We start from the raw sequence: 12,514 nt of genomic DNA on the forward strand, positions 1-12,514 counted from the left end.
GAAGAGCAATGGCCTGTTCTTAGGAGGGACCGAAGCAGCCCCCAGCACCCCGTTGAGACCAGAGTGGAGTGGGCAAAGCGAGCAGGCTGGAGGGCCTGGGCCTCCCTCCACCCCTCCACCCTTCCACCCCAGAGGAGGAGACAGCCTCTGCCACGGGATGCAGACTGGCACCCGAGGAACCCCAGCGTGGGTCCGTCCCGCCCTCAGAAGCGCTGGACGTGGATGTGGACGAAGAGCGTGGCTGGCGACAGTGAGGCCCCGTCCTTGGCAAGCAGGTGGATGTGGCGGTACCCTGTGGGGAGCGTAGCCACGTGTCAGCCTCTCTGCCCCCCCAGCCCGCGGGGCCAGGACCGCGGGGGCACCAACCACATCCCGGCCCTGGGCTCAGGCAAGCTCTCGGAGGACATGCAAAGCCCAGGCGAATAGGGTCTTGGAGGCCCAGACCCCCAGCCCTCTCCGTCCCCGCCAACCTTGCTTCAGGCTGCTGAGGGGCAGCGTAAACTGGCCCACAAAGTCGTTGGGGGAGGTGGTGTCGTAATCTTCCACCACGAACCGGACCAGCACCAGCTCCGGAGCCCGCAACTGGAACTGCAGGGTCTGCCCCCAGCGGGGGTTGAAGCCTAGGGCGCGGGCATGAGTCAGGAGCCCGCCGGCCCCCAGGCCCACCCTCCTGCCACCAGCACGCCCACCCACCATTGTTGAGCACGTAGTTGGTCTCCTTTCGGGCACAATCTGCGGGCACCCCGTGGATCTCAACACGCACCAGGGGGTCCACGATGGAGTTCGGCTTCTCAGTGTTCAGCTTGGGCAGCTGCTGCGCCGTCAGCACCTGCAGGGGACGAAGGGGAGCTTTGCTCCGGCCCCCGCCCGGGCCCACGCCTACCTGTCCCCTCGGTTAGGGCAGGAAGCCCCTTGCCCTCAGCGCTCACCCGGACCCTGCCCTCACCCCAAGCCATCCCCAGGCCGCCACCGTCTGGGACCAAAGGCTGGCGCCCTGCAGGCTAGGACCCCTCCGGGGCTAGCTGTGACCCCGGGGTACGGCCTGGTCCAGGCTGCTGACCTGGATGGTGAGAGTAGTTCTGGGGGGTCCAGGGCACTCGGGGTCAAAGGTTGTGTCGGGCTGCCGCAGGGGGGCGGGTTTCAGGATGTAGCCACACCGCCCGTTGACGAGAAAGCGCCCGGCATTGAGGTCCATCTCGTAGCCCGGTGTCTGGAAGTTCAAGGCCACTGTGGACATAGTGGGGTCAGGGCAGGGGCTCTTAGTGTCCCTCCTCTCCCCGCTCCGTTTTGGGTCTCACTGCCCACCCCCACCGGGGCTTAGGGGGTGCATCACGGCAGCCAAGGGACCCAGCCCCCAGTGTCACCTACACTTTATCCCTGGTATAGCGTGGGGCTGGGAATAGGCCCAGGCCAGAGTAGCGTCCAAGGAAGTCTCCAGATCTGCGCTCACGGGGACCATATTCCCCTCCTTTGCTCCTTTGTTGGAGCTCAGCATCCCTCCAGAGCCCACTCCTGTCTGTGTTGATTCCGTGGGACTGCCAGGGATGTGTGTGTGTGTGTGTGTGTGTGTGTGTGTCAGGGGGCACATGGGAGTAGAGATTTTTAACTTTTGTCTTCATAAAAAATGTGAGACTTTTACACTGTCAGGAAGAGGAGTCTGATTTGTTTTCCCACCTAATTTCCTGACAATTATTTTAATCATTGTTATTACCAAGAAAACACCTTTTTCCACCTTCTGGAAAGCTGTCTGGCCCCACCCCTGCCCGGGCCTCTCATGGCTCCCTGGAGGCCGCCCCCCTCGGCAGTGCGCTGCCCCCGCTCACCCAGCTGACAGCCCGAGTTCCACATCTCCTGGGGGCTGTAGTTGGCCGAGTTCATCCGCAGCCCCAGGGGGTAGATGCGGGTCAGGTGCCGGGCATTGTGCCTGACGAAGCTGTTCCCTGGGGGAGAGTTGGGCAGGACCACGATGGCCCCTAGGTGTCCCTCACGCAGTGCCAGGGCCTGTAACTTCCTCTGTCCCAGCTACAGGGACAAGCTGGGAACAGAGGCTGAACTCCCGCGGCCCCAGGTCCCCCTGCCCCAGGGCTGAGAGGACCTCTCAGACGAGGCCCCCAGAGAGGGCCAAGGACCCCCTTCCACACCCTGGCACTGCATCCCAGCCCCAAATCCCCACTTCCTGCCCCCAACTCAATGCCTGGAACACGGGGCCCCAGGCTGACATCCGGCTCTCATCCCGCCTCCCCCATGCACTCCTCCAGCAGCGCTGTGGGTCCTCCAGGCCTTCGTCCAACCTGCTCCTCCAGCCTGGAAACCCCTTCCCCTTCTTCACCTGGCTCCTTCCACCGCATCCTTTTGTCTGGGGTCTCGGCAGGCATCCCCCACTCCAGAGTCCTTCCCTGACCTTGCGCCCTCTGCCCGGCTCCCCCAACCCCCGCCACGGCCCACTGGTCACCCTGCACCATCGCTCCCGTCTATGTCTGGCCCTGTCACCAGGCTTGGGTCCGGCAAAGGCAGGCAGCAGCCTCCCTCCTCCCTGGACCCTCTTCCTTCCACCCACGCCGGCCCGGTGCTGGGCAGGTGCCGGGTGCTCATTCCCTGAGCCCCAAACTGGGGACCTCCTGACCCTCTCACTGGCCCTGAAGTCCTCTTAGTCTCCTTTCCAGACCAACGTCAGGATGCCCCCCACCAGGAGCCTGCCGGCCTCCGCGGCGCCTCCGGCCCCCAGATGCCCCATGTCCCGGCTCCTACCTGCCTCTCGGATGAGCTTCTTGGCCTTGCGCTCACTGAGGGAGCTGACCTGGCAGGGCTGGGGCGGCACTGGGTTGGGGCGCAGGGTCTGCAGGCGGGTGGCACAGCAGTACACGGCCAGGGCCGACAGCTCGGGGGAGATCTGCTTGGTCTGGAAGAGGAGCCTCAGAGGGGGTCCACCGGCTCCTGCGCCTCGGTCCTCCTAGCTCCCCTCCCCTCCCCAAGCAGCTCCTCCCTGCCCCAGCCGGGCACCGACCGTCCCACTCACCCGCCGCCTCTGTTCCGCGGCCTCTGCCTCCTCTTCTTCCTCTTCCTCTTCCTCCTCCTGGTCGGACAGAATTCGACCATCCTCACCCCGAGCAGCTGACAGCTTCTTCCCCTTCACCAGGACCCGGCCCTTCAGCTGCTGTAGGGACCCCACATGGAGGGATTATGCCCTCTCGCCCCTGTCAGTCACACAACCACCACTATGTGAGGGGCTGACCCGGGGGCGCAGGAAAGGCCACGCCAAGATGAGGGATGCTTCTAACAGGAAAAAATGGGAAACAACGCATAGAGCCACCAACGGGGACTGGCGAGGGAGGTCCCTCCAAACAGAATACGACAAGCAGCCTTTCCAATGAATGACGCAGCTCGGGACCGAAAGAGAAGGAGCCCTCTTCCCAAAAGATCTCCCGTGAAAAAAGTGACTGTAGAACATGTAATCACATGAGCTTCCTTGTGTAACATTTAAAAGAGAAGACAGCTCTGCACATAGGTATAGACGCCTGGGAAAATTCTAGAAAGACGCACAAGAAACTTAAAGATGGTTACTTCCTGTGAAATAGGACAAGGGCAAACAAAAACCGTTTTTCATTGTATACACTTTTGTACAGCTCGATTTTTTTTTTTAACCGTGTTTCATGCTAATAAAAAAATCAAATCTCACACACACACACACACACACACACAGAGGTGAATCAACATTCTCTGCATATTTGGATTGAGAGTAGGAGGAGAGTTTTCTCAAGGAGCCGGAAAAACACAAATGTCCCCAAGAGGCAGATAAAATGTTCTGGGGTTTGGGAGGAAGAACCACCCCAGGCCAGAGAGCTACGGAATTTCCTCAGATCACAGGAAGGGGTGGTTTGCGCTGAGCGAAAATTCTAAGCAGGTGGCGCTTGGCTGGGAAGGGAGCTTCGGGTGGAGAGGACGCGCCACCCAAGGCCTCGGAGGGGGCCGTGGCTGAGGTTGCAGGGACTCTCTAGGCAGGGCAGCAAAGTGGGGCCGGGAGGGGGGTGGGTGGGTAGGGCACGGAAGGCCCTGAATAGGGCGGGGTGGGTCTAGTCAAGACTGGTGGGTAGGAGAGTGACAAGACCATGGGGTGGCAGATGTCAGAGGAACGCAGGGGGAGGTTGAGGCAGGGAGAGGTGTGGGGTCCCGACCTGCGGAGATGGCATAGCGGGGGTGGATGGTGGACCACAGCCGGGTCCTCCCCCACGCGGGCTGAGAGTCCGGGGGCCTTCATTACCTCTGGGGAGGGCAGTTCTTCCGGGTTCTGGGCGTCCAGCGCTTCTGTCACCAGCGCGTCTCCCAGGATGGTGCGAAGGTGGTGGGCCATGACGGCCTGCTGCTCCAGCCCACAGTGGTTCTCGAGGGACAGGATGACAGGGTATGGCGACAGCTGGGGGGGAGGGACAGCAACTCAGAGCCACCTCCCCCTCCCAGGACCCCCATTACACCTGGCCCCCCAGCCCCCTTCAGGACAGGCAGGCAAAAAGGCACTCTGGGGGCGCTGAGTAGGTGGAACGTGGGACATACTCTGGGGCCAGTGTGTTTTTGGGGGGACAGAGCTCAGATCTGGGGTCTCAGGGAAAGGGTGGAATGTCTGGGAAGCTGAGGGCAGCTGCAGGAGTGGTTTTATTGTATAAATGCCCTTTATATGTTAATGACATTGGCCACGTTGTTTATGTTACACACTCCCCCCAAGCCCATAATTTTTTAAAGTTTATTTGTTTATTTTTTTTAGTAATCTCTACACCCAGTGTGGGGCTCGAAATCACGACTCCCAAGATCAAGAGTCGCACACTCTCCCGACTGAGCCAGCCTGGTGCCCCCAAGCCCACCATTTTTTGAGGGTAAGATTTGTGTATGGATTGACAGAAGTCGCAATTTTATGCAGAATTCTCTTTCATGGCTTTCTCTTTGGGAGTCATGATTTGATTAAAATGTCCTTCCCTACCCGCAAGGTTTTCTTCTGGACATTTTGTGATTTTACTGCAATTACTAAACATCAGGGTAGAGGAAGGGAGCCTCTCACTCAGCTTTCTTCTACCCCATTGGCCAGTTGTCCCAGCAGCACTTGGTGCGTGAGCGATTCTCTGGGCAGGGGGGTTTCTTCTGGAAGGACAGAGGACGCTGGGGTCATTGGGGAGGCTCTGGGGCTGGGCATGGGGCTCCTGGGAGCTCACGGTGAAGGCGTGGTCGCGCACGGTCTGGACCACGTCTCGGAAGAGGATCTTGGAAGTGAGGGTGTGGCCGTGATAGATGATGGGCTCCCCTCCTGGCCCCTCCCAGCAGTCCAGCTCCACACAGCGGCATCCCTGGGCAAAAGCCCTGCGGACAGACAGGTGGGCGGGGGAGGGGTCATGCGGGAGCCCTGGAACAGAGCAATGGCCAGGCTGAGCCAGATAGCCACCACCACCCCCCCCCCGCCGCTCAGGAAGCCCACAGTGAGATTTGAGCCCCAGAGCATTCCCAAGCTGGGCTCCCAGATGTGTTCGCCCCAACCATTGCCTGCTAGGGTACCTGACATAGGCCTCGGTGCTGCTGAGCCCCCCGATCTGAGAGTCGGTCAGATAGGTGTTGTGTGAGGAGGAGATGAAGTAGTGGGAGAGGGGCTGGTCCATGTCCTGGAACACGCATGTGTGGGCCGGGTCCACAGCAGCCCCTTCGGGTGACAACAGGTACATCATGAAGCCATCCAGCGTCATCAGCTCATGCTGCTTGGCTGCAGGACGGGCAGAAGAGAGTGTCAGGCCACCGGGAGGATCCCCACGTCTGGCCCCACAGGCCCCCAAAGCTCACTTAGCTTAGTAATAATGAGCACCTAGCTACTGACTGGACTCTACATAAATTATGCCACTTAGGTTTGTTTTTTTTTTTTAAAGATTTTATTTATATATTTGACAGAGAGAGAGACACAGTGAGAGAGGGAACACAAGCAGGGGGAGTGGGAGAGGGAGAAGCAGGCCTCCTGCTGAGCAGGGAGCCCGATGCGGGGCTCCATCCCAGGACCCTGGGATCATGATCTGAGCCGAAGGCAGACGCTTAATGGCTGAGCCACCCAGGCGCCCCGCCGTTTAGTTTGTTTAAAGGAATCTTAATCTCTACACCCAACGTGCGGTTCGAACTCATGACCCCAAGATCAAGAATCGCACGCTCTATCACCTGAGCCAGCCAGGCGCCCCCATAAGTCATGCCATTTAATCTTCAGCCAAACCTTATGAGGCAGGGACTCTACTAAATCCATGTCACAGACGTGGCAGCTGAGTCTCCGAGAAGCAAGGCAACCTGCCCAAGATGGCCCCCACAGCCAATAATCGTAGAGCCCACTTAGCTAGAAGCCCCCGGACCTGTCAGATGCCGAGACAGGGCCGTGTTGACCCCAACCGGTCTGTCAGACCCCGACCTGTCTCGTTGAGCTCATAGGTGTGGATGAGCTTCTGGGCGTGGGCCAGGGTGGCGGTGTCCTCGCCCTGGTCCTTCAGGAACTCCAGCAGCTCCGGGGTGCTCAGCACGCGGTCCTCGCCCGAGTACTGATGGAAGATGTCCTCCAGCTCGGGCCGTTTCAGCAACCGCCGCAGAAACTCCTCGATCTCAGCCCCCTCCAGCCGCTCATTGTTGGAGTGGTCGCACTCCTGGAAGGTAGGGCGGGGCAGCTCAGAGGAGGAGGACACCCTGGGAAAGCCGGCCCGCACCGACGCATCCGTCATGGACCACGCTGGGCAGCCGGGGGTCCCCCAGGCCCCAGGCAGAGAAACTGGGTGCTAGCGAGGAGACCCTGGGTGTCACACAAGCTCACACAGCTGGTACGCTGCAGGCCTGGGATTCTAAGGAGGGTCTCTTGGCTTTAGTGCCTGTCCCACTCCACCATGACCTACCCTCCAAAATCAAGATATGGGAGGAAAAGCAGTGACCCGGGGGTGGGACCGGCCATAATCCCTCCTCCTGTGTGTGTGCAGTGCCATCCTTCCGTCCCCAGATCCACACCCAGGGTCGGTGAGCCACAGATAACCGAATCCACGGGGAGTAGTCCCCGTGGAGCTGTGGGCCCAGGTGGACCGGCGCCATGGCTCCCGCGTCTTTCCGTGTCTCAGGTGGGTCAGTCACCACCCACACGGGCATCTGCCGTGTGCTCCGGCCCGGCCGCCGATGCCGAGCGCAGCCCCGTGCAGCCCCCGTGGTGCTCCTACGTGTGGGGTGTGTCCGGTCACGCGGGGAGGCGCCCCGTTGTCATAGTGGAGGAGGGCGTGCAGGGGAGCCCGGGAGCCGACTCCTGCCTGCACGCCCCCGTGTAAGCCCTGCACAGTCACTGGGGCGAAGGGTGCCTGCGGACTCCAGAGCAGAAGTGAAAAGCACAGCTTTGCTGCCCACTCTGGGGCTGCGGTGGGTGAGGGGGCTCCTCCCCATCCCTGGGCTCCGCCTGAGGGTGAGGAAAGAAGTTCCGGGCCAGCACGCCCACCCTGGCCCTCAGGGGAGTGCAAAAGGCCAGCTAGGCCCAGATGTGGCCTTTCCGCAGGGAGAGGCCGCTATGTGCACAAAGGCTGGGGGCGCGGGGCAGGGGTGCCTCAGAGGTGGGAGCGGGGGCGGGCGCCCACCTTGAAGAGGCGGTAGGCATACATGTCATTCATGTCCACGTTGACCATCCTGAGCAGGCTCTTGATCTCCTTGAAGCTCATCTTGCTGTCCTGGTCCGAGTCAGCCCGGTGCAGGTAGGTGTGGATCCAGGTGTGGGCGCTCAGGAAATACCAGCGACAGCCTGGGCACCGCCGCCCCCTCCCCCCCACACAGGTGACTGCCAGGGACGCCCCCGCCGCCTGGCTCTAGGGGCTGTACTTCCCCTCTGCCCTCGGCCTCCACGGGGAAGGGACCGGGCTCCCCAGAGACGGGAGGCCGCGTGGCCACCCGCTGTTCCGAAGAGCAGGGGCTGCGGCTCGGCCCGCGGGTCCCAGGGGACGGGTCCTCCCTCCCCGCCACCCCGCCACCCCGCCACCCGGGCAGGATATTGGTCGAGGCGCTCGCGCTGGCTCATGGCGTCGAGGCGCGCGCGCAGCTTGGCCAGGCCGCGCACCCAGCGCTGCGCCTCCTCGGCCGTGGCCGCCGCCAGGTCCAAGTTCTTGCGGCGGCCCTTGAAGGCGATGGTGAGGCAGCGCGCCGGCGGGAAGGCGCCGCCGAAGCGCCGCAGGCCCTCGGACTGGTGGCCCTCGCGGACGGCCTCGATGTGCTGCACGAAGACTGCGGGGCGGGGGGGGACGGGGCACGCGCCGCCGGGTCAGGGCCGCTGTCCCCGGGGCCGCTGTCCCCACAGCCCGCCCCGCGCCCGCCGCCCCGGCTCACAGATGTGCTGCGACGGCGCGCGCGGGATGCGCCGCTGGAACCACACGCTCAGGCCGTCCTCCTGCAGCCGGTACAGCCGCTCCTTGTGCCACGTCCGCGAGCGGATCTTGCAGAGCCGGGAGCCCCGCAGCATGGCGCGCACGTCCTCGTCCTCCGTCAGGCCTGCGGGGGCGGGAGGCCGGAGGGCGTCGGGGCCGGGCCTTGCCCCTCGCTCCCTCCACCCTCTTCCCAGCCTTGCAGGCCCTCGCCGGCCGCTCGTGCTCTCCTGAGCGTAACACGTCCCCAGTACTGGATTTGGCCTTCGGCTCCTCAGTCCCCAAGGCCGTGCTTGGTGTCTCCCACCCAAGCCCCCGGGAGCACCAGTACCTCCTGCCTCCGTCAGGCAGCTGCCTCCAGAGGCCCTTAGAGCAAAGCAGTCCCTCAGGCGGCGCCTGGGACCTGGGCCTCCCTAAAGGTCACCCTGTGCCACTCCCTTCCATCCCGGTCTTCAGACTTCAAGACCAGAGTCTGCCATCAACAGCCTTTTCCCTTGATGCGAAACCCTGACATCAAGAAGGAGTCTCACTATCTAACCTAAATCTCTCTTGCTGCAATCCAAGCTCCTCACTTCTGCGTTCCCCAGGACAAGGGAGGACAGCAGAGGCCACTCGGGCTCCAGGGTCACAGGCCAAGGACTGCAGGACCAGCCCTGCCAAGGCCAGCTGGGGGCTGATGTCCAGCTGTCCTCTTTGTGTCCAGCTGAAAGCATGGTCTCCGGTGACACTGGGCCCTCCCCCGTGCCCAGCCACTGTCACAATCCCACCTCACCCCACCTGTGCTCTCCACAGTGTCCACCTTCCCCAGTAAGAAGAAATGCCTACAAAACATCTACCGCATGCCAGCCCCTACTCATGAATTCACACACAAGAAAACAAATACAGAGAAGCTTAAGGAACTTGCCAGAACGCCATGGCTACAAAGAGGTGGAAGCAGGCTTCAAACCCTGGAGGTCAGGCTCTGGCACATTTACCCCCGGCCCCACTACACTGAACCCCAGCCTGCTCCTCTGTCCCCTCTCCTTGCTATCGTGGTGGGGGTGGGGGTGTGCAGAATTTAAATTCAGGGGCCTGGGGAGGCAAATCCCAACTCTGGCACTTCTGAGTTACACAGCCTTGGTGACAGGAACCCGTGACTGCTCTGGGCCCTGTGTTCGCCCTGCACACCGTGAAGACGGCAGGGGCACCCGCGGCAAAGTCAGAACTTCAGTGAAGACCCCGCCCGTCCTGGTGGTGCCACGTCCTGCTCTCGTTTGTCGAGTTATAGGTCAATACCAAAGGTTTATGAGCCAGAAAGAGTGGGAACGCGGCAAACTGGAGGGTCCATGCCCTTTGGAAGGAGGAGGGCAACTGGGAGTGGATGAAAGCCCAGAGTTTCCAGAGAACAGGAAGCTGGAGTTGTATGTGAAGCCTCCGGACTTTTCAACATTGGCAACTAAATCAAATTGAAACAAAAACCCCCTAAAACACCACTGTGTGAGCCAAATGAAACAGGACAGTGGGTGTCTCTTCTTCCCTTTATTTTAACAAGCCCCCAGTACTGGGTTTGGCGTTAGGCTTTGTGGCCCCAAGGCCCCTGTTTGTTGTGAACTCTGACCTATGAAACCAAGCCTAAGTCCCTGGGCCTTCTCTCACTCTCTCTGGGGGCCTTTGTAGGATCCTTCTTGTCTCTCTTCTTCACACAGGACTCCTTCAAGGACCAGCTCACATACCATCTCCTCCAGGAAGTCTTCCTTGATTTGTCCTCAAATGGGCATTCTCCCTCCCTGATCACCAACAGCACTTTTTAATTTAACTAAAACACCCCACCCAAATTGTAATTTCAGCAAACTTTAATAAACCCAAGGACAGGGACAAAGTCTTATATCCACACCTCAGTGCTCATCCCAGAGCCAGGTTCACAGCCAGGGTTTTCTGAAAGGGGAGGACGAGCCATGTCGGCAGAACTAAACGCATTCTACCCCCAGCGCTACCTTATCTGTCCTTTCCTTGGTGGTCAGGGTTTCTGAACCCTGGCTGTGATGGGAATCACCTGGAGGAGTGATTCCGATCACAGCACAGACATTCTTGTCCGGCAGTGTGGGTTGGGACTTGGGTAGCGATGTTTAAAAACCTCCCCTGTGACTTTGAGGGTGACTATGATTGAAAATCAGGGCCTCGGGTGCCTGGGTGGCTCAGTTGGTTAAGCGACAGCCTTCGGCTCAGGTCATGATCCTGGAGTCCCGGGATCGAGTCCCGCATCGGGCTCCCTGCTCGGCAAGGAGTCTGCTTCTCCCTCTGACCCTCCTCCCTCTCATGCTCTCTGTCTCTCATTCTCTCTCTCTCAAATAAATAAATAAATAAATCTTTAAAAAAAAAAAAAGAAAGAAAATCAGGGCCTCAGGGCCAGGAGGAGAAACCTGCCATCCAGAGGAGCCTATGGTCCCCCCTTGGGGCTAGCCTGTGGCTTTAAAGGCTCTGAAGGGTCTCTCAGGATTCAGAGAGGCCTCCTGGGTCAGTGCCCATTCAGTGCCCCCTAGCTAGGAAGGGGAGGTGGAACCCTCCTCTTTCCAGACAGAGAGCTAGAACGTGGCACACACCAGGCCAAGAGACTCACCAGACCCTCAGCCCTCCGCGCTCACGTCTGGGCAACTTCTGAATTTCCTCAGCCTGAGAAGCAATGGGTTGGGGGACAGGACATTCAGGGAAACCTGTAGGACCACCGCAACTGAGCCCAGCCCTCCTCTACCTCCTCAGCTGTGGGAAAGGAACTCCTTGTTCCCGTGACAACCAGGCAGAGCCTGGGGCCACCTCCCCTAACCCTGCCAGCCCTCGGATGCCAAGCCCATAGTTGGGGAGGGTGGGGGGAGAAGGGGGGCTGGTGAATGACTAAGGCTGGAAATGGAGGTGAGTCACCGAGGGCCTGCTTTGTCCAGAGGATTCTGCAAACAGTACATCGAGACAGAGAGCCTGAACTTCTGATCAGCCCTCCGCTGGGATAGGTTCCCATGTTGAGCGGGCCCCTGCCCCTGGCCCTCATCCTCAGCTCCCCAGGAGCCTGTTGGGGGAAAGGGTGACATTCCAGTCTGCCCGCCCAGCTGGCACTGGCCTCTGGATCTCCCTGCTCCTCGGACCACATTGCCTCCCAAACACGTATCCATTGGAAAAGCCAAACAGAGTTCAATGCCAGGCTGAGCCAGGTGCTGAGTCCCTGCCTGGGCAGGTGACACTATTTCCCCATTGCTTCAGCTTCTGAGCCCTGGGGTAGCGAAGGGATTGCACTTCCAGACAGGAAGGGCAGGATCAGCAGAGGTAGGAGGCCAGGAGGAGGGCCCAGGCCCTAGGCTGGGAGGCACCTGGTGCTGGGAGGCACCTGGCTCTCTGCCCAGGCACCCAGTCAACACTTACAGGTCCTGCCAGGGCCCAAACCCAAAGATGCTTCCTCAACCTCATTCCTACCTGCTTGGAGCAGGTGTACAAGCTGCCTGCCTCCTGTGCTTCCAGTGGGTTATCTATCTAAACATCCCTGCCTTGAACGTGGAGCTGGGCTAGGCCAGTGCCATGGCCACCTTGACTGAACAGAGGGGGGAACGATCATGAGACAGCAGCAGTAAAAATGATGAACAAGAGGCAAAGGATAGAAACCACCCAAATGTCCATCAACAGAGGAATGGAGAAGCAAAGCAGGTACAGACATACAGTGGAATATTATTCAGCCGTAAAGAGGAGGGACAGCGGGTCTAGGCTACATGGATGAACCTTGACAACATTATGCTAAGTGAAATAAGCCATTCGTAAAAGGACAGATAATTGTATGATCCCATTTATATGCGGTGTCTAGAACAGTCAAATTCATCGGGACCGATTATATGTCCCATACGCCTCAACAAAAAAAATTCAGAGACAGAATGTAATTAGAGGTTACCAGGGCCTACGGGAAGGGAGAAAGGGGAAAATTACTGGCTAATGGCTACAGAGGGGTTTTTGTTTGTTTGTTTAGGATAATGGAAAAGTTTTGGAACTAGCGCAACATTGTGAATGCCTAACACCGTGTGTGTAATGAATGCCACTCAATTAGCCACTTCCAAATGGTGAAAATGGTCAATTTTATGATATATATATATATATATATATATATATATATATTTTTTTTT

At 59.5% G+C, this 12,514-nt stretch overlaps 1 protein-coding gene across 1 annotated transcript in view; it reads right to left on the minus strand.

Annotated features, from left to right (window-relative positions):
* Positions 1-203: 203 nt before the first annotated feature.
* The window catches only part of PLCD3 (phospholipase C delta 3), an 18,051-nt gene continuing 5,740 nt past the window's right edge, over positions 204-12,514 (minus strand). Inside the window, exons 2-15 of the mRNA XM_035027484.1 lie at positions 8,347-8,508; positions 8,016-8,244; positions 7,608-7,737; positions 6,419-6,647; positions 5,536-5,737; positions 5,199-5,343; positions 4,259-4,411; positions 3,017-3,154; positions 2,749-2,899; positions 1,824-1,940; positions 1,061-1,227; positions 694-829; positions 471-620; positions 204-292 (exon numbers count right to left, since the gene is read on the minus strand). Coding sequence (XP_034883375.1) covers positions 204-292; positions 471-620; positions 694-829; positions 1,061-1,227; positions 1,824-1,940; positions 2,749-2,899; positions 3,017-3,154; positions 4,259-4,411; positions 5,199-5,343; positions 5,536-5,737; positions 6,419-6,647; positions 7,608-7,737; positions 8,016-8,244; positions 8,347-8,508 — 2,198 coding nt within the window. The remainder of the gene's footprint in view (positions 293-470; positions 621-693; positions 830-1,060; positions 1,228-1,823; positions 1,941-2,748; positions 2,900-3,016; positions 3,155-4,258; positions 4,412-5,198; positions 5,344-5,535; positions 5,738-6,418; positions 6,648-7,607; positions 7,738-8,015; positions 8,245-8,346; positions 8,509-12,514) is intronic.

Source organism: Mirounga leonina, unplaced genomic scaffold (genome assembly GCF_011800145.1).
Source record: "Mirounga leonina isolate KUSES-001 unplaced genomic scaffold, KU_Mleo_1.0 Mir_200, whole genome shotgun sequence".
Taxonomy (NCBI): domain Eukaryota; kingdom Metazoa; phylum Chordata; class Mammalia; order Carnivora; family Phocidae; genus Mirounga; species Mirounga leonina.